This window comes from Arvicola amphibius, chromosome 10 (assembly GCF_903992535.2).
Source record: "Arvicola amphibius chromosome 10, mArvAmp1.2, whole genome shotgun sequence".
NCBI lineage: Eukaryota > Metazoa > Chordata > Mammalia > Rodentia > Cricetidae > Arvicola > Arvicola amphibius.
Window position 1 is genome coordinate 77,725,295 of NC_052056.1, and position 22,355 is coordinate 77,747,649.

General features: G+C 38.3%; 1 protein-coding gene across 4 annotated transcripts in view; it reads left to right on the top strand.

The window, feature by feature from the left end:
- LOC119824649 (sperm-associated antigen 6) overlaps positions 1 to 22,355 on the top strand; it is a 141,694-nt gene that overhangs the window by 12,323 nt on the left and 107,016 nt on the right. For 3 of the 4 annotated variants that reach the window (XM_038344955.1, XM_042055875.1, XM_038344956.1), the window contains one exon: positions 17,772 to 17,938. The exons of the other annotated variant lie outside the window; for it this stretch is intronic. In XM_038344955.1, the coding sequence (XP_038200883.1) occupies positions 17,772 to 17,938 (167 nt within the window). The remainder of the gene's footprint in view (positions 1 to 17,771; positions 17,939 to 22,355) is intronic. 4 annotated transcript variants of the gene reach the window in all.

Here is a 22,355-nt window from a genome sequence, read left to right on the forward strand (position 1 = left end):
GTACACCTGTCATCCCAGTGTTTAGGAGGCAGGGACAGGAGAGTCACCATTGTGAGGCTATCCTCAGTGACATACATAGTTTAATTTTGTTTCAAACAAAAATCAAAACACAGCAACATTAAAAAACCCAAAAAGTAAATAAAAATAAATCATTCAAAGGTAATTCTAAAATATATGGTAAAATGGCAGTCAGATCATAAATATTTATTATGGTAGAATATATTAGCAAATTCTTCATTAATAATAAATGTATTAATAAAAAACTTAGCAAATTGATTCTTTTCACACTAACTTGATGGTATTTACCTAGAATTTGATAGTTTCTATTTTGTTTCAAATAATGTTCCTGGCACTTTAGATATTTTACCTATTCCCATAACTTTATGCAAAATTTTAGTATTTATTACCATTTTACATACGAGGAGACCAACGCACACAGATTTTAGGCAACCTTGTCTGGGATCCATAACTAGGAAGTGGCAGAGGCCAGATTTAAACAGTCTTTCTTTAGATTCATGCTTTTAACCTTATTACTCTTACACTTATTACACAAGTGATCATGTAGCAGGCAGGACCAGAGACCCTAATATCTGAGTCAGATGGCAATCCTGCAATCAAAAATGGATCCTTTGCCTTGTAATTGTTGTCTGGTTGCATGCAAGTATCACTTTCTTAAGACGTGAATGAACTGTAGGAATTGTAGATTCATAGTAAATGGTGAATGAACTGTAGGAATTGTAGATTCAGAGTAAGTGGTCACATGCATTAAAATGAGATGTACTATTAGGATTTAAAATTTTAAAGCTTTTAAACATAAAGTAACAAATATCTAATGTGTTTTATAAACTCTTGATTAATTTTGAATTGAAAAATGAATAAAAGACCTGGTCAAAATCACTTCATTTTAAATCCAAATCCTGGAGTGGAGGGCTGCAGTGAATAGACTGTGACAATCCTAAACTCTAGAACCAAACAAAAGTCTAAGACTGCCAAGGGACCCTATCCAGAGACTATGAAGACAGTCTTCAGAATGGAAGAGAATGCATGCAAAGTGTAGAAGTGAGAAGAGATTAATATCTAAAATTAATACTCCAAGAGTCCCTGCAACTCAACAAAAATTGTCCAATTCAAAAATGGGCAAATTACTTGAATAAATTGACTAGGAAAAACATACAGATGGCCAATAGTTATATGGAAAGATTCTCACTAGACAAGAAAATGTAAATTAAATTCATTTGAGTGGTATCTTCCTGTAGTCCAAGATGTTCAGGAGACTGGAGCAGACTGTTTGTTCAAGGTGAACCTAGGGACAAAGGGAGACCTTGTGTGATTACTGTAGCCTTGGTTGCCTCTGTAGTCAACTGAGCCATTTGCTTGGTCTATGAGGACATTTTCAGGAAGGATTACTGATGGGAAAGGGGCCTCTCACAATGTGTGGTACCTTCTGGTGTGCTCTTCAGACAGAAGGAGAGTCTAGAGGAAGGCTGTGCTCTTGCCTGGCTACCGTGGCTCTTTCTGCTCAGCTGTTGCTGTTGCAGTTACAATCTTTTGCTGATATCAGGACCCAAATTCTTCAGACTTCTAACATGAACTGAAGGCCAGTGACTCTCTTGGAATCTTCTAGACCTTCAACAGAAGACTGGGGCTGCTGAGACATCCTGGGGATTCCTGGGAGTTTCCCTAACATCAGGTTTCTCCCTAACCTCATAATGGTTCCTTCTACAAGCTATCTCTTTTATTCCCTCAATCTCCACCCCTCCCCCAACCATCCAATTCTCTCATGTTCTCATTCCCAGTTCCCCCCTCTACCGCCCCCCCCCCCAGTTTACCCAGGAGATCTCATCTGCTTCCCCTTCCCAGGGCAATCCATGTATCCATACCTCTAAAGGTCCTCCTTGTTACGTAGTTTCTTTGGGGCTGGAGATCGTAGCTTGGTTATCCTTTGCTTTAAATCTAATACCACTTATGAGTGAGTACATACTGTGTTTGTCTTACTGTGTTTGTCTTTCTGGGTTTGGGTTACTTTACTCAGGATGATTTTTTTCTAGTTCCCTCCATTTGCCTGCAAATTTCATGATGTCGTCATTGTTTTTTACAGCTGAGTAATACTCCATTGTATAAATGTGCATTTTCTTTATCTATTCTTCAGTTGAGGGGCATCTAGGTTGTTTCCAGGTTCTGGGTATTATGAATAATTCTTCTATGAACATAGTTGAGCAAGTATCCTTGTAGTATGATTGAGAATCCTTTGGGTATATGACCAAGAGTGGTAATAATGGATAGATTGATTCCCAATTTTCTGAGAAACTGCCATACTGATTTCCAAAGTGACTGTACAACTTTGCACTCCCACCAGCAGTGGAGGAGTGTTACCCTTACTCCTCATTTCATACTTTCCAACATAAGCTGTCATCAATGTTTTTTGATCTTAGCTATTCTGATAGGTATAAGATGGTATCTCAGAGTTGTTTTGATTTGCATTTCCCTGATGACTAAGGATGTTGCGCAATTCCTTAGACTTCTTTGACCATTTGAGATTTTTCTGTTGCGAATTCTCTGTTTAGATCTGTACTCATTTTTAATTGGATTATTATTATTTTTTGATGTCTAGTTTCTTGGAAATCATCTCTGTCAGATGTAGAGTTGGTGAAGATCTTTTCACATTAGGTTGCCATTTTGTCTTATTGACCATGTCCTTTGCTTTACAGAAGTTTGTCAGTTTCAGGAGGTCACATTTATTTATTGTTGCTCTCAGAGTCTGTGCTACTTGTGTTTTATTTAGGAAGTGATCTCCTGTGTCCATGTGTTCAAGTGTACTTCCCACTTTCTCTTCTATCAGGTTCAGTGTGGTTGGCTTTATGTTGAGGTCTTTGGTCCACTGGATTTGAGTTTTGTGCATGGGGATAGATATGGATCTATTTGTATTCTTCTCCATGTTGGCATCCGGTTATGCCAGCACCATTTGTTGAAGATGCTTTCTTTTTTCCAGTTTTTGTACAGTTTTGGCCTCTTTGTCAAAAATAAGGTGTTCATATTCCTATGCATATCTGTAATGAGAAGGAGAAAGCTGAGTAAAAGAAATTGTAAAATGTATAGACTGAGGAGAAAAGGGTTACCAGGAAATAGAATGGAGCTAAATCCTGGGTTCAAGGAGATAAGCAGATTAAAGAAAATCCTGGTGTTAAATGGAATAAAGGGAGTGGTGACCTCAGGGTAAGATGCTACTCAACCAAGCTTCCTACTTGTGAAAAGGAATTAAAAATTCAGAGCTGGTTGTGGTGGTGCACACTTTTCCTTCATTTCAGTATTCAAAAGGCAGAGGCAGGTGGAGCTCTAAGTTTGAAGCCAGCCTAGTGTACAAAGCAAGTTCACAGACAACAAATCCTTTTTTGACATGGCTTTAGTATATTTTTTATTGTCCACAAACAAAACAAAACAACACAACCCCACTTTGTATCATTGTTGGGGGAAAATGGTTAGAAGAAAACATAGTAGAATACAACATGAGATTAATCTGTGTCAACTGTAACTTTTGACATCCCTCAGAGAACTTGCATGTTTGTTAGGATGGAACTGTACAATGGAGGCAAATCAGACAACCAATCTTAGGCAGTGAAGGTAACCATCAAAAAATCTGCTGAGGCCAGATTGTGTCAGGGGTGTCCCTGCAGGGAAGCCTAGAGTGGAGAGACCATTGTGTGAAGCTGTGAAAATGAAGCATGGATTGCCTTGGCGACCCAAAATATTGGAGATGCCAGAGCCATGAGATACCTACCAAGGAGAGTTGCTAACAGGGACTGGAAATAGTCCATGAGAAAGAAGTGTGCTGCATAAAAAAAAAAAGAAAAGAAAAAAAGAAAAAAAACAGAAAGAAAAGCCGGGCAGTGGTGGAGCACACCTTTAATACTAGCACTTGGGAGGCAGAGACAGGAGGATCTCTGCGAGTTCAAGACCAGCCTGGTCTACAAGAGCTAGTTCAAAGCTATAGAGAAACCTTGTAGCAAGGGCGCCAATCTGTTGGAGAAGGGCTGCTTGCTAGTTCCCCGCTGCCTGGCTAGCTTAGGCTGGAAATAATCACATAGAAACTGTATTAATTAAGCCGGGCGGTGGTGGCTCCCAGCACTCGGGAGGCAGAGGCAGGCGGATCTCTGTGAGTTCGAGACCAGCCTGGTCTACAAGAGCTAGTTCCAGGACAGGCTCCAAAGCTACAGAGAAACCCTGTCTCGAAAAACAAACAAACAAACAAAAAAAAACAAACAAAAAAAGAAACTGTATTAATTAAATCATGGCTTGGTCCATTAACTCTAGCTTCTTTTTGGCTAACTCTTACATATTAATCTAACCAATTTCTAGTAATCTGTGTATTGCCACATGGCTGTGTTTTATCAGCTAAAGTTCCCAGTGTCTGTCTCCAGCAGGGGCTACATGACGTCTTTCTGACTCCACTCTTCTTTCTTCCAGCATTCTGTTAAGTTTTTCCCACCTAGTTCTGTTCCACCCTGCTATAGGTCCAAAGTGGTCCTTTTTTTTTTTTTTTTGGTTTTTCGAGACAGGGTTTCTCTGTAGCTTTGGAGCCTGTCCTGGAACTAGCTCTTGTAGACCAGGCTAGTCTCGAACTCACAGAGATCCGCCTGCCTCTGCCTCCCGAGTGCTGGGATTAAAGGCGTGCGCCACCACTGCCCGGCCAAAGTGGTCCTTTATTAACCAATGGTATTCACAGCATACAGAGGGGAATCCCATATCAAAACCCTGTCTTAAAAACAAAACAAAAACAAGCAAACAAACAAATAAATTGGCATTGTCATAGTATCTCTTTCACAGCAATAGAAACCCTAACTATGACAGAGGGGCTTCTTTGACTGTAAGCATAAGGATAAGATTTAGAATGTAATAGGAATTATGCTGGTCTAGTAAAATGGAGGTAGTGTATGCTCTTCTAAGATCCATGACCTTACTAGCCCTGGGAAGTTGGCTAGGACCCCAGTACCAGACATGACTTCCCTCCAGTTGAGTGGACCTTTAGTTAAATTAAACAGATGTTTGTTACCACCACCATGTGAGTGCCACTTATTGCACCTTTATGGATATCTTGCCATGTGGGGTGTTGTCCATAGGTGTTGCAGCTCTGTTGGACTGATTAATTGCTTCCCTACCTTAGCGGCTTGTATGGTATTTTCTGGAATAGTATAGTTTTTGGAATTGCACAGTGTGGAAGCTAGACCTCAGGAAAGGTGATTTCAAATCAGATCCAGCTTGAAACATCAGTCTTGTATTCCAAGTGTCTTCAGCAATAGGGACCTACCTTCAACCCCTGAGAGGCACTAAGGGCTTCATAAATAGTCTCTATTGCCTTTGGAGTCACGAGGATTACTCTGACTAACCATTTGGAACCATGTTTCTTGTGCCTGCTACTGAGACTTTTTCAGTCTATGGTTCTTGTGGGAAGCATTGTCAGTCCAACTGGCTTAGCTTACACACACACACACACACACACACACACACACACACACACACTTCCATGTATAAATTGATGGAGGATTCTCATTGGCTAATAAACTGCCTTGCCAGCCCTTAGGTGGGTGGAGTAGACAGAACAGGAAGAAGGAAGTGAGGTAGATGGCTCAGTCAGATGCCACGCCTCTCCTAAGTGAGACAGACCGCCCTGCCTCTCCTCAGTGAGACAGATGTAATGAAGCCCCAGTGCAAGATGGACGTACGCTAGAATCTTCCTGGTAAGGCACCACTTCGTGGTGCTACACAGATTATTAGATATGGGTTAATCAAGATGTGAATAAGAGGCTGAAACCAATGAACCAGGCAGTGTTTAAGAGAATACAGTCTCTGTGTTATTATTTTGGGGCATAAGCTAGTCAGAGGCCGAAAGCAGGGCGGCGGGAACACAGCCCACAGCTCCTCACTACAATAAACTTAGGTAAATATAAAATAATATGATTCCTTGAGGCTTAATCAAACAACCTTGGTGTTATTTTTTCATTGTTCATTCTCCATCTTTATTGACCCCCTTCCTCTTACCTAAGTGGAGATCTTCCCCATTTTTCATTTTCCAATTCATATTACCTAAATCCTGCTATTCTCATATCATCCTCCCACTGCCAATGTATGGTCTCTTTATATTTTCCTGGTTTCTGTGGCTACTCTATGTTGTATAGTCACATCTGATGATTTGTAATAAGAAACCACAAATGGGCAAGAACATGCAGTGTTTGTCTTTCTGGGTCCAGGTTACCTACTTAATGTATTTTAAGGTCCATTCATTTACCTGAAAATTTCATGATTTCATTTTTTTACAGTTGAATAGTATTCCAGTGTGCATATATACCACAGTTTCATTACCTATTAATCTGTTGAAGGGCATTTAGCTTGTTTCTATTTCCTTGCTACTGTGAACATGTCTGAAAAAGTATCTGTGGAATAACATATTGAGTTCTTTGGGCATATACCAAGAAGTGGTATAGCTGGGTCATATGATGGATGTATTTTTAGTATTTTGATAATTCTCCATTTTGATTTACAGAGTGACTGCACCAATTTGCATTTCCACCAACAATGAATAAGGTTTCTTTCTTTCCCCAAAGCAACACTGGCATTTATTTGTTTTTAGTTGTTTTCTTGATATTAGTCATTCTGAGTGGGGTGAGATGAAATCTCCAAGTTGCTTTATTTTGTATTTCTCTGATTGCTGAGTGGTCTGAGTGTCACACTGAATGAAGCTTGAGCAAAGGAGACCACAAAGTCCACTGCCTCAGGGACACACTTCCTCCAACAGGGCCACACCTACTTTAACAAAGTCACACTTCATAATAGTGCCACTCCCTTTGGGGCCATTTTCTTTCAAGCCACCACATTTCACTCCCTGACTCCCAAAGGCTTGTAGCCATATAATAGTGCAAAACTGCATTTATTCCAACTTCAAAATCCCCAAGTCTATTACAATCTCAACAATGTTTAATGGTGCAAAGTTCAAAGTCTCTTCTGAGATTTATACAATCTCTTAACTGTAATCTACTATAAAATCAAAATAAAAAACAGATCATATACTTTCAACATACAGTGACACATGATGTACATTACTATTCCAAAACCTAGGGAAGGGAGCATAGTGAGGAAATACTATACCAAAACAAAAACAAAAACTAGTTGTGTAAACTCCAAACTTTGCATCTCCTTGTCACATGTCAAGGTGCTTTTTAGATTTCCAATTCCTTTCAGCTTTGTTGACTGCCGAATACTTCTTCTCTTGGGCTGGTTTCACTCCTTGTTAGCATCTTTTCTCAGCAGGTATCCCAATTGCTCTGGCATCTCCAATATCTTGGGTTTCAACTTCACAGCTTCACGCAATGCCCTCTCTAGGCCTTCATTCAGCCTCACACATGCCTTGCCCCTGAGACTTTCCTTAGGCACAGAGGCAAATTCCATAATCCATTTCTTCTCTCCTTGACTCTAAAGCCAGAACCATGTGGCCCAAACTGTCAAATTCTGCTGCTTGCTGGGGCTGGAACATGGCCCCTTTGTTCAATTACATCTTCACCAGCTTTTTGTTTGGGATTGTTATCATCACTGCCTAATCTTGACTGTTTTGGAACTTGCTCTTTGACTACACTGGCCTGAAATTTCGAGATCCACCAGCCTCAGCCTTCTGCATGCTGGGATTATAAGTGTGTGCCCAAACACTTGATTCTCAGCTTTTTTTAGTTCCTTTTCATAAGTTGGAAATTTAGCTGGGTGGGGTCTTGCCCTGGGGTTACTGTAAAAAGAGACTGCTCTTTTTGTTCTTGGCTCTCCAGACCCAAAAAATCACACAGAAATTATATTAATTACAGTACTGTTTGGCCAATATCTTAGGCATATTCATACCTAGCTCTTATATCTTAAATTAACCCATTTCTATTAACCATGAGGATCTGGCCTACTGGTAAGGTTCTGGCATCTTTCTCCTTTGTCAACTACATGGTGTGTCCTTGACTCCTCTCTCTCTCTCTCTCTCTCTCTCTCTCTCTCTCTCTCTCTCTCTCTCTCTCTCTCTCTGTGTGTGTGTGTGTGTGTGTGTGTGTGTTTCCTGCCTGACTTTATTCTGCCCTGCCATAGGTCAAAGTAGCTTCTTTATTAACCAATGGTAATAAAACATATTCACAGCATATGGAGGGGAATCCCACATCATCTCCCCTTTTCTGTCTAAATAAAGAGGAATATTTTAACTTTAACATAGTAAAATTACATATAAAACAGGTATCAAGCAAGAATTATAGTTATAATATTTCTTTGTGAGTCTAAAGTTTCATATCTAATTTATCTTTTATCATAACTAGGGAAAACTTATCTATAACTAACTGTCTTCAACTCCATCAAAGACCTCAGAAGGATATAATGTTACCTAAATAAACAGAAATCACATTGTAAGCAGCTTCCAAAACTCTAGAATTGACAGAGACATATGACTTTTGGATAGCCACCCAAAGTTCTTCTGTAATATTGGGGCATCCATCTTCAGCCTATAGGCCCATAGTATCTGACAGACTTTTCCATGAAGCATGAAATTTCAAAGACTGTTTCACCTATATTGGCAGTTTGTCAGTCACTTTCTACTGTGCTCTTCAGTATGTCTGGCAGACTAATGAAGCAGGAACCCTGAAGGACCATCCTGTCTTTGGAAAGTTAGGCAGTCACTTTTCTGTGGGTCTTGCAAGTTCATACAGCATTTCATCAAGCAGTCCAGGCAAGAACAGTTTCCTGCCCGAATGACTAGCTTTGTCACATTGAAGGCAAATTCCATAATGAGTTTCTTCAATTCCCAGCAACCTCTCTGAAGTAATTGGTGTTATTAGAAGCAGACATGTCTCACTGTCGAAAAAAGTCTTAAGTTATTAAATCCTTTTAAATGCCACATTTCATAAGTCTTTGAAGTGTTGAAGATTATCTATCTAATTGAACTATATCTATAGAAAACCTAACATGACTAAAGGTTTGACTGTTATAAGTGACTATCTATTAATCTGTATTTCTTAATTATACATTGCATTTTTAAATGAGCTGTACAAGCACAACACCTAAAAAAGAACAGAAATACATATACACAGTGTAACAAAATCAGTCTTCAATTTGTATCAATAAACCAAGATTCATACGCTGCAAAGTAGTCATCTGTGCATCATATTCTTCCCCCGTTTTTTTAAAAAAGAGATTGACTGTGACCATTAATGATTTATAGCCAACCCCTTTTAAATGAAAACAAACATTTATAAACAATCATTTTGGGAATTTGGGCACTGTTTTCTCCAAACTGCTTCCTGCTGTTTGTTGGACAAAGTATTTTTAGGGTTTATGGATACATTTCAGGGGCAATTGTTCCATCAAACTACATTAGCCTGGAAGGAATCCACAGGTTCTCATCTTCTGTGGAAACAAAAGCAGAACCTCTTTTCTAAAGTAACATATCCTTAGACTCAAATTTTTAAATCAGAATACCTTTATATTGGTTTAGATTAGCAACCCCCAGAATCAAACATCTCTCTGCCATGAAGAAATTCAAAGAAAATACAATAATATACATAATCCAAACTCTTTTTGTATTTTTCATCTTCAGGTGGCTTATTTTTATCTACTACTTTTTAGTATTTATTTTATTATCTTTACTCCTTTAATCTATTACTCCTTTATATTACTTTTACTGTCTCTTTAAAGATTTTGTTTTATTTTTTAAACTGTTTCTTTTTAAAACTGCCTATACCCACTTTCCTTTTTTTTTAAAGCCTACATACATTTTTAAAAACACACTGTGACTCATTTAGAGGTCTTTTATGTCTAAATCTGTCCTATTGTATATCTGTATATCTGTAATTCTTTTTAGACCAGAAGAGTTCTTTTTTTAAAAAATTTATTTATTAAAAATTTCCACTTCCTCCCCTCTTCCCATTTCCCTCCCCCTCCCTCTCCAGTCCTAAGAGCAGTCCAGGTTTTCTGCCCTGTGGGAAGTCCAAGGTCCTCCCCCCCCATCCAGGTCTAGGAAGGTGAGCATCCAAACAGACTAGGCTCCCACAAGGCCAGTCCATGCAGTAGAATCAAAACTCAGTGCTATTGTCCTTGGCTTCTCAGTCAGCCCTCATTGTCAGCCACATTCAGAGTCCAGTTTGATCACATGCTCTATCAGTCCCAGTCCAGCAGGCCTTGGTGAACTCCCATTAGATCAGTCCCACCATCTCTGTGGGTGGATTCACCCCTCATGGTCCTGACTTCTTTGCTCATGTTATCCCTCCTTCTGCTCCTCATTTGGACCTTGGGAGCCCAGTCCAGTGCTCCAATGTGGGTCTCTGTCTCTATCTCTATCCATTGCCAGAGAAGGTTCTATGGTGATATGCAAGATATTCATCAGTGTGGCTATAGGATAAGGCTAGTTCAGGCACCCTCTCCTCTGCTGCCCATGGAACTAGTTGGGGAAATCCCCTTGGACACCTAGGAACCCCTCTAGAGCCAAGACTCTAGCCAACCCTAAAATGGTTCCCTTGGTTAGGATAACTTCTTCCCTGCTCCCATATCCACCCTTCCTCCATCTCAATTATCCCATTCCCCCAAGCTCTCCCCAATCCTCCCCCCTCCCTTCTCTCTCTCCATCTCCCCTTATCCCTAATCCTCCCCACCACCCTGCTCCCAACTTTTGCCCGACGATCTTTTCAACTTCCAATATCCAGAAGGATAACTATATGTTTTTCTTTGGGTTCACCTTCTTATTTAGTGAAGGCATAAGTCACAAACAATCCCACACCAGTTTGGAATTATGATTAATAGAATGGTTATTTATTTAAAGGGGAAAAACTTACAGATCACGGTCCCAGTCAACAGCCCTCTGCGTAATCAGGAAGGAGGAAGCGAGCCTAATCGCCAGAAACAGAGCTGGAAACCAGAGAGCGAGCGGAGGGAAGTGGCCGCGTTTTTTTTTAAAGGGAGAGACCACGCCCCAATAGGCTGGTATCTCAACGGCTATTGGCTTAAAGAACAGAAGGAGCTCCCGCAACACCTCCCCCTTTTGTTTAAGTAAGAAAGTTCTAAACCTACTACGAAATTATATACAATAAGTACAACTATCCTATTCCAACTAGTTTAAGTCTTGTATAATAAATAACTTGGCCAAATCATGAGAGGAAAGTCACTACATGTATATAGTCTTCAATCCCATCGAAGATCTGAGAAGGGAAATAATGTTACCTGAGTAATTAGGAAGTACATTCAAACAACTTCCAAAACATGCAACAAATCACAGAGACAACTAGCTACCTGGACAATCACCCAAAGTCACGTTTGCAGCGTTGAAGCAACCAACTTTGGCTAAGGCCTAACGTAACTGACATACCATTTTTAAAGGCAAGAAACTTTTCAGAACTATCTTACCCTGTCTTGGCAGGATATGACAGTCCTGTTTTATCCATTTATGGATACTCTGTATCTGTCAGTGGTTGAGGTATGGGCATTTCTTTGCCCAAAGACCAGTTCTGCCAAGAAGAAAGGCTCCAGGTGGAGTGTCTTTGGTGCTCAACATTCTTTCGGGAATAGATTGGTGTTGCCAGGAGCAAACCTGTCTCATTGTCATGAAAAGCCCTAAGTTATTAAAACATTTTAAATGCCATGTTCTGTAGACTTTGAAAGATATGAAGAATGCCTATCTAACTGAAATTATCTCTATATATCTAGAAAATCTAACTAACATGACTACAAGCTTGACTATTATCGACAATTAACCATTAACAACCTATATTTCCTAATTATACATTACATTTTAAAATGAACTACATAATCACAATAGCTTAATCAAGATCAGAAACACATATACATATAACAAAATTGACCTTAAAATCCATACCAATGCAAATTATTCATATCTATATCATATCCCCCTTTAAATGTAAAAGAACATTTATAAACAATATTTGGGAATATGGGCAGTTATTTCTCTCCAAACTGCTTCCTGCTGAATGGGGGCGCTGTTAATAAGATCTTTCATGGTGTAACCTGTATGCCGGTTCATCTCAGTCGGCAATTGAGTGAAGTAATTATTTTTTTATTTATTTTATTTATTTATTTATTTATTTATTTATTTATTTATTTATTTATTTTGGTTTTTTGAGACAGGGTTTCTCTGTAGCTTTGGAGCCTGTCCTGGAACTAGCTCTTGTAGACCAGGCTGGTCTCGAACTCACAGAGATCCGCCTGCCTCTGCCTCCCGAGTGCTGGGATTAAAGGCGTGAGCCACCGCCGCCCGGCGAGTGAAGTAATTTTTTTGAGGGTGTTCACAGCAACCTTTCAGGATGGCGTGGTCTATCATACCATATTGGGATAGAAGCAACCCACAGGGTCTCGTTTTCTGTAAAAACAAAAGAAGAATCTCTTTTCCAAAGTATCATATCCTTAGATCCAAATTCTGAAGTCAAGGTATTTTCAAAATATCTATGTTGGATTAGTTCAGCAGCATTTATAAACAAATCTCTTTTAGCAGCTGTTGCTCCATCCTCAGCATTCAAACAATTCAAAGAGAGCATAATAGCATACAGCATCAAGATTCTCTGTGTATTTTCCATCTTTGTGTGGGTTTATTTTAACCTCTATTTCTTTTATTTTTACTTTTATTTTTTTTTTTGAGACAGGTTCTCTGTATATCTTTGTCCTGGAATAACTCTGTAGACCAGGCTGTCCTTGAACTCTCAGAGATCCACTGTCTTGCTTCCCAAGTGCTGGGATTAAAGGTGTGTGCTGCCACACCTTGAAGTCACAGAGATCAATCTACCTGTACCTCACAAGTGTTGGGATTAAAGGTGTGTACTACCACACCCAACTACTCTTTCTTTTTTTTTTTACTTTTAAGAACTTTAACCTTTAGCCTACATATATTTTCAACACACTGTAAACCATTTAGACGTTTTCTTCGACTTTGAATCTTTCTTTTACTGTATATCTCTTTTTTTGTGATGACATGAGTCTTTAATTTACCAAACAACTAAAGCCGTGACTTAGACAGCTAGATCCAGCCCATTCCTTAGCTTTCCAGCCTGGTGGTGGAGGTACCGGCTATAGCCATTTTTATTGCCACAACTCTATGGCATTTCAAACAAGTTGAGTGTTGTTTAATACTCAAGAGCTCCATAGTCAGGACTGCCTGCTTGAAAGAGTCAGAGTTTGTCCTGGCAGGACAGCCCAGAAAGCCAGCATTTTAAAACAGCACAACTTTTTTTCCTGCTGCTGCTAAAAACCAAAAAGCATGTGTTCAGCTTTTCATCAACATTGTTTAAGTGTTTCGTGGCAGAACCTCTTAAAAGAGCTGCAGGGTTTTGCAGCTAAAGCTGAGTCAGGAAGCCTCTTGTAGATGAGAGTGCTTGCTTGTCTCTAGCAAGCAGAGCAGACCCAAGAAATTGCTGCCACCAAGAAGCCATGCTTTACTCTATTCTTTCTCAAGCTTTCTTAAGCTTTCTGTGGATTCAGTTATCCACGTTGGGTGTGAGCGGAGGGAAGTGGCCGTGTTTTTTTTAAAGAGAGAGACCACGTCCCAATGGGCTGGTATCTCAATGGCTATTGGCTGAAGGAGCGGAAGGACCTCCCACAACAATTTAGCTTCTCTAGGATCATGAACTATAGGCTCAATGTCCTTTGTTTATGGCTAGAATCTGCTTATGAGTGAGTACATACCATATTCCTCTTTTGGGTCTGGGATATCTCACTCAATAAAGTGTTTTCTATTTCCATCCATTTGCATGCAAAGTTCAAGATATCATTGTTTTTTACCGCTGAGTAGAACTCTAAAGTATATATGTGCCACACCTTCTTTATTCATTCTTCTATTGAGGGGCACCTAGGTTTTTTTTCCATGTTCTGGCTATTACAAATAGTGCTGCTATAAACATAGTTGAACAGATGCTTTTGTAGTATGATAGTCATCTCTTGGGTATATTCCCAAGAGTGGAATTGCTGGATCCTGAGGTAGGTTGACTCCCAATTTCCTGAGAAACTGCCACACTGCTTTCCAAAGTGGTTGCACAAGTTTGCATTCCCACCAGCAATGGATGAGTGTTCCCCTTACTCCACAACCTCTCCAGCATAGGCTATCATTGGTGTTTTTGATTTTAGGCATTCTGATAGGTTTAAGATGGTATCTCCAAGACTTTTATCATAAAGGGGTATTGAATTTTGTCAAATGCTTTTTCAGCATCTAATGAAATGATCATATGGCTTTTTTCTTTCAGTTTATTTATATGATGTATTGCATTGATAGATTTGTGTATGTTGAACCAGCCCTGCCTCTCTGGGATAAAGCCTACTTGGTCATAATGGATAATTTTTCTAATGTGTTCTTGGATTTGGGTTGCCAGTATTTTATTGAGAATTTTTGCATCGATGTTCATGAGTGAGATTGCTCTGTAATTCTCTTTCTTGGTTGGGTCTTTGTGTGGTTTTGGTATCAGGGTGACTGTAGCTTCATAAAAAAAGTTTGGCAATGACTCTTCTGATTCTATTATGTGAAACACGTTAAGGAGAATGTGTATCAGCTCTTCCTGGAAGTTCTGATAAAATTCTGCATTAAAACCATCAGGTCCTGGGCTTTTTTTGGTTGGGAGGTTTTTTTATGACAGCTTCTATTTCCTCACGACTTATAGGTGTATTTTAATTGTTCACCTTGTCTTGATTTAATTTTGGTAAGTGGTACTTATCTAAAAACAAGTCCATTTCTTCTACATTTTCCAACTTTGTGGCATATAAGCTTTTGTAGTAAGACCTAATGATTCTCTGGATTTCTTTAGTGTCCATTGTTATGCCCCCCTTTGCATTTCTGATCTTGTTAATTTGCATGTTCTCTTTCTGCCTTTTGATTAATTTGGATAAAGGTTTGTCAATCTTGTTAACTTTCTTAAAGAACCAGCTCTTTGTTTCATTGATTCTTTAAATTGTTTTCTGTGTTTCTATTTTGTTGATTTCAGCCCTCAGTTTGATTATTTCCTGTCTTCTACTCCTCCTGGGTGAGTCTGCTTCTTTTTTTCTAGAGCTTTCAGGTGTGCTGTTAAGTCTCTAATGTGTGCTTTCTCCGTTTTCTTTATGTGGGCACTTAGTGCTATGAACTTTCCACTTAGCACTGCTTTCATAGTGTCCCATAGGTTTGAGTATGTTGTATCTTTATTTTCATTAAATTCAAGGAAAACTTTAATTTCTTTCTTTATTTCTTCCCTGACCCAGGGGTTTTTCAGTAGTTGACTGTTCAATTTCCATGAGTTTGTAGACTTTCTGGGGGTAAAATTGTTGTTGAATTCTAACTTTATTCCATGGTGATCCGATAGTACACTACAATTTCTTTGTATCTATGGATGTTTGCTTTGTTACCAATTATGTAATCAATTTTTTGAGAAGGTTCCATGAGATGCTGTGAAGAAGGTATATTCTTTTCTGTTTGGGTGGAATGTTCTATAGATGTCTGTTAAGTCCATTTTGTTCATTACATCTGTTAGTTCTCTTATTTCTCTGTTAAGTTTCTGTCTGGTTGACCTGTTCATTGGTGAGAGTGGAGTGTTGAATTCTCCTACTATCAGAGTGTGTGGTTTGATGGCTACCTTGAGTTCTAGTAATGTTTCTTTTACATATGTGGGTGTTTTTATATTAGGGTTGTAGATATTCATGATTGATACTTCCTCCTGATGAATTGTTTCTGTTATGAGAATAAAGTGTCCTTCTCCATGTCTTCTGATTGATTTTAGTTTGAAGTCAATTTTGTTGGATATTAGTATAGCCACACCCACTTGTTTCTTTGGGCCATTTGATTGGAAAGCCTTTTCCCAACCCTTTACTCTGAGGTAGTGTCTGTCTTTGAGTTTGAGGTGTGTTTCATGTAAACAGCAGAATGTTGGATCCTGTTTTTGTATCCATTCTCTTAGCCTTTTTATAGGTGAATTGAGTCCATTGATATTAAGTGATATTAATAACCAATATTGCTACCTCTGGTTATTTTTTCTGGTGGTAGAGTTTGTGTGTTTCCCTTCTTTATGTTGTGCTGGTGGAGGGTTGTTAGATGCTTGTGTTATTATGGGTGTTGTTGGCTTCCTTGGTTTGTGGTTTTCCTTCTAGTATTTTTTAGCTGGGTTTGTGGCTAAGTACTGTTTAAATCTGTTTTTGTCTTGGGATATCTTGTTTTCTCCATTGATGGTGAATGCGAGCTTTGCTGGATACGGTAGTCTGGGCTTGCATCCATGGTCTCTTAGTGTCTGCAGCACATCTATCCAAGACCTTCTGACTTTCATGGTTTCCATTGAGAAGTCAGGGTTAATTCTGATAGGTTTCCCTTTATATGTTACTTGACCTTTTCCCCTTGCAGCTTTTAATATTCACTCTTTATTCTGTATGTTTGGTGTTTTGATTATTATATGCTTTTTTGATCCAGTCTATTTGGTGTTCTGTATGCTTTTTGTACCTTCATAGGAATATTCTTCTTTATGTCCCAGATTTCCTGGATGTTTTGTGTTAAGAATTTGTCAGACTTGTTATTTTCTTTAATCAATGAGTTTATTTCCTCTATAGTATCTTCAGTATCTGAGATTCCTTCTTCTATCTATTGTATTCCGTTGGTTATACTTGTCTCTGTAGTTCAGGAACTACACAGTGAAAAGACCAAACCTAAGAAAAATAGGGATAGAAAAAGGAGAATTACAGCTTAAAGGCCCAGAAAATATATTCAACAAAATTATAGAAGAAAATTTTCCCAACATAAAGGGTAGGGTTGTGTGGAGCCAAGAAGCCCCTGCTGCACGAGCTGGAAGTGCCGTGCACTACCCTCCAGCTGGGCAGGTGCACACTCACCCTTCTGGGTGGGTAGCCTCAGTGCAGGAGCAGGAACTGTTCCTGGGCCAAGGACCTCACCGACAATAGGGCAGGCTTGGTGGGGTCAGGGATGTGAGGAACAAAGAGGCCCCTGCAGCAGGAGCTGAATGGGCCAGTGCTCCTTTCCCAGATGTCTCAAGTACTTTTCTATTGCTGTGATAAAATACCATAAGTCCACTTAGAAAGAATCTCTTTGGGTTTGTGGTTCCAGAGGGACAACAGTTTGTGATGTGAGATGTGGACAGTAAACAGCAGGCATGATGCTGGTGACTGGAAGCCACACCTCTCAAGCTACTTCAAACAGAGCCATGAACTCGGAACTAAGGGTTCAGATACGAAGCTCTGGGGCATTCTCATGCAAACTACCGCTGTGGCACATGCTATTACCATATGCTGGATATGTGCTGGCAGGAGGATCATGAGATCATCAATATATTTTTAAAAGAGTTTGCATGATTTTGTATCTTGTCCAATTTGATACCAGCTATATATCTGTACATTGCAGTGTCTCTCTTTGCAATCTAGGCTAGCTTTGAACTTGTGACTACTCTGCTCAGCTTCCTAAATGCTGAGATTGCAGACATGCACTGTGATATCTGGCTATTAGTTGTTTGCTTTTGCTGGAAGTTTTACCCTTGTTTTTTGTGTATATGTTAAATCACATGTTTGAAAATGTTTTATGTGTATAAGTGTTTTGCCTGCACATATGTATGCCTAGTTTCTGAGAAGGCCAGAAGATACCCCGGATCGGATGTTGCAGACAGCTGTAAGTGGCCTTGTGGTTATGGGGAACTGAATGCAGGAACCCTGAAAAAGCAGCAAATTCTCTCAAGCACTGAGCCACCTCTCCAGCTTCCATGTTTTGTTTTCTAATAACAATTTTGCTGATTTCTGTTTTTCATAATTTAACTCAGGTGTAATGTCTTTGCTGAGGCCTCTTCTTCTGGATGTGGTCCCAACAATTCAGCAGACTGCTGCTTTGGCTCTGGGGAGATTGGCCAATTACAATGATGACTTAGCAGAAGCAGTTGTGAAGGGCGACATTCTTCCACAGCTTGTTTATTCATTGGCAGAACAAAATGTAAGATTTTTTTCAAAAATAATTTATGTATTTTTGGCTTTAGATAAAATATGACAATTTTGTCACATAGTTGTGGGTTTGAAGACGTTGGGATGATTATATTATTTTGATTTGGGTGTGATAGGCAGCTTCTTTCCATCATTGTTAATTTTGGGCAGTGTGTAAAAGAATTTTTGCAAGGCATGCATGAAGTAGTGTGTGTGTACATGGGAGCTTTGAACAGAGCTGTAGGTTCTATCTGAGGGAACAGTGCAAAGACCCTAGGTGAATAAACTCTTTTGCCATCCTTATATGAAGGTGGTTAGTGGGAAGAGTAAGTCCTGAAGGGAGAGAGTACCTTTAATGAAAGTTTTGATAAGCATTTTTTAACTAAATAGATGAGCATTTCAAGTCATTAAATATACCCTCTGGATGTGTCCACCCCCACCCCAAATGATGCAGTGTTTTTTCTCTACAGTGTTGCCAATTTAGTTTATACAATAGTTATGAATTTAAGCATTTTAAACCATCCATTACCCTCCATTAGTCTATCATAACCTAAAGATGACACTAAATTTCTTGACATTTTTAAGACTAAATTTCTACTTGCATAATGAAACAGAGCTCAGCTGAAAAGTGGGCAAAAGTCTTGAATATTTTCCCAAAGAAAATCCATAAACAGTCAACATGCACGTGCAAAGGAGCTGAACAGCATTAGCAATTAAAACTAAAAATCAACTCTCAACGGGTAACTCCTTATATCTACTAAGATGACCATAATGAAAATAATAAAAAGGAAATAAGTATCAGTGATGATGAGGAAAAATTGAAACCATGTGGTATTGGTTGGCATGTAAAACGGTACAGTTGCTGTGGCAAACCAGTTGGCAACATACGATCAGTGTATTTACCATCTGATGGGGCAACTTTCCTTCCCATCATACACCCAAAAGCACTAAAACGTTGTGGCACGTGTTCAGACAGCACTACTCAGCGGTCTGTGTGTGGAAACAGCACAAAGCCATCAACAATTAAATAGCTAAACAAAGTACTGTATCTATACAACAGACTGAAGCACTGATAAATGTGATATTTATGATTTCAAAACCATTTTATCAGGGATCAAAAAGATGGCTCAGTGGTTAGATCACATACTCCACAGAGACTTATTCTTACTTAAGAATGCCTGGCCTTATCTTGGCTTGTTTCTAGCCAGCTTTTTAAACTTAAATTATCCCATTTCTCTTTAACTACATTTTGCTCCCGGGCTTTTTACCTTTCTTTATTATATATGTCTTTCTTTCCTATTTGCACCATGACTGCCTGTGTGACTGTGTGCCTGGCCCCCGATGTCCTCCTCTCCTTGTTCTTCTCTTCCCTAGATTTTCCTTTTTATTCTCTCTGCATGCTAGCCCTGTCTGTTTTTCTCTCCTGCCTTGTTATGGACCATTAAGTTCTTTATTAGACCAGTCTTGTGTTTTAGGCAGGTAAAATTACACAGCTTTGCAGAGTTAAACAAATGCAACATAAAAGAATGCAACACATATATGCATCACTAAACAAATATTCCATAGCATAAACGAATGTAACACATTTAATATAATATTCCACAATTCTGTTCAGAATTGTTTATGACTGTTCAGGACTTTTTTTTCTATTTACAAATGAAATTTAAGATTATTCATTTTAATTTCTTTAAAGAATTGCTTTGGATTGAATTTATAAATTGCTTTTGGTGAAATGGCCACTTTCACAATATTCATGAATATAGAAGGTCTTTCCATATTCTTGTGTCTTCTTCATTTTTTTGATGTCTTAAAGTTTTAATTATAAAATATTTCATTTTCTTAGATTTATTCCAAGGGGTTTTTGAAACAATTGTGAAGGAAATGGTTCCCTGCTTTTTTGGGTATGTTTGTCCATTTGTACATAGGAAGGCTACTGATTTTTGCGTGTTTTTTGTAAATCTCTACTTTGCTGGTCTATTACTGGTGGAGTATTTGCTTTTATGTATAAGATCATATCACCTACAAATAAAAGTTATTTAACTTATTTTTCTACTAGTATCCTTATCTCATTCACTTTTCGTATTGCTTTAGCTCAGACTTTAAGAACTATGTTGAGGAAGAATGGAGAGATTGGATATGTTGTCTTAGTCTTGATTTTGTGGAAATGTTTGAGTTTTTCTTCATTTTTTTATGATGTTGCTTGTGTGGTTGTTGTGTATTGCCTTTACTATGTTGAACTATGTACTCTATATCCATACATCCTCTAGGACTTCTATCCTCAAGTGATGTTGGGGTTTGTCAGAGGCATTTTCTGCATCTAGTGAGATGACCATGTGGTTTCTGTCCTTTATTTTGTTTATGTGGTGGATTACATTTATTTATTTATGTATGTTGTTGAACCACCTCTGCAACTCTTGAATAAAGAGAACATGACTGTGTGTATAATCTTTTTATATGTTTTTAAATTCAATTTGCAAGTATTACATTGAGAATTTTTGCATCTATGTTCATAATGAGTATTAGAGACATCTGGATTTGGTGTCAAGGTAATGATGACCTCATAAAAAGCACGTTCAACAATGTTTCCATCTTCAGCTGACTTCTTTTTAGTTTGATGAATCTTAATTTTTGCTTTTCATTGGTTGTTAGGGTTTATTTTAGTTACTTAGCTCATCTTGCTTTAGTTTTAATATAATTTAATAATTTATACATTTAAAACCTTATCAATTTCTCTTAGATTTTTCCAGTTTGGTGGAATATAGATTTCTAGACTACATCTTTGTGTCTCTTAATTTGCTCAGTATCTGTTGAAATGTTTCCATTTTCATCTCTAATTTTTTGAATCTTCTCTCTCTTTTGATTAATTTGGCTAAAGATTTCTCAATCTTGTTAATCTTTTCCAAGAAAATCACCTAGTCTGGGGGGAGTTGGGAGGACCTTGGTCTTAACATAGAGTAGGGAACCCCGATGGCTCCTTGGCCTGGAGAGGGAGGGAGGGGGGTATGGGTGGAGGGGAGGGGAGGGAAGGGGGAAGAGGAGGGGAGGAGATGGAAATTTTTAAATATAAAAAAATAAACCATATAAAAAATCACCTAGTCTTCCTTTAATTGATTTTTTTTGTTTTTTGTTCCATTTTATTAATCTTAGCCTTGACTTTTATTATCTCTTCTCATTTACTTTTTTTGGGCACCATTTGTTCTGGTTTCCCAAGGCCTTTAAGTAATATTAAGCTATATCTCTCCATTTTTAAATGTAGGCATTTAATGTTATAAACCTTCCTCATAGGGAAGCCTTCATTTTGTTCCATAGATTTTGGATATTATGTTTTTATTTTCATTATGTCCTAGGAAATTTTAAATTTCTTTTTTGATTTATTCCCTTATGCAACTTTCATTGAGTAGTGTTTCATGACTTCTTATACTTTCTGTCATTTCTACTGTTGTTGATATCTAGCTTTGTTTCTTTGTGGTTAGACCTTAAACAGGATTCAATTTCAAGTTTTTAAATTTCTTGAGACTTGCTTTGTTTCTCCTTTTGAAACTCGGTGCCCCTGTGGTTGGTGCATAGATTTTCAGAATACCTACCTCTCTGTATTTTTCCTTTAATGAGTATGCAATGTCTCTCCCTATCTCTTTTATTTTGTTTTCATTTGAAGTCTATTTTGTCAGATATTAGGACATCTATGCTTGCTTGTTTCTTAGTTGTATTTGCTTAGAAATACCTTTCTCCACCACCCATTTACACTAAAATGGTGTCCATCACTGGTGAGGTGTGACTTTTTCTTGGGTGACACTCTTCCCTAGGAGACATGAACAATCATCTACTTATCACAGATAATGAACTGATGACAGACCAAAGTAAGTATATTATAAAGTAAGTATATTATAAAGTAGGTATATTATAAAGTAAGTATATTATAAAGTAAGTATATTATAAAGTAAGTATATTATAAAGTAAGTATATTATAAAGCCCAGCTTGGTGAACCGATGACTTTTATTGGGTTACTTTCAGGAATATGGGAGAGAGATTGCTTTGAAGGAACTTGTACTATATAATTTTAGCTGTTCCAACAGCCATCAGTGTGCCTGAAAATAAAACCTGGGTTCAACACTTTTGAGACAAGACTTGGGGCATCAAGAAATTCTAATGAACTTTGATTTAGACATTTGAAAAAAAAAGTTCTGTGCTCTGTCTTCTGATTCCCTGTCTAGGACTGGTAATGCTAAGAACTCTTTTCTACTTCCTCCTTTCCTCTATTTTGTGTCACCAGTCAAGGTTTTCCTTTCGTCACTAATGTTGGGGTCTTTTAGGAGGAATACTCTGACCACCACATCTAATGCCTCATTCAACTTGAAGAAGCTAGTTCAGTCATTGCTTCAATAAGAGTTATGGCATGATAAAAACAGGAGGAAGAAATTGACTAGTCAGT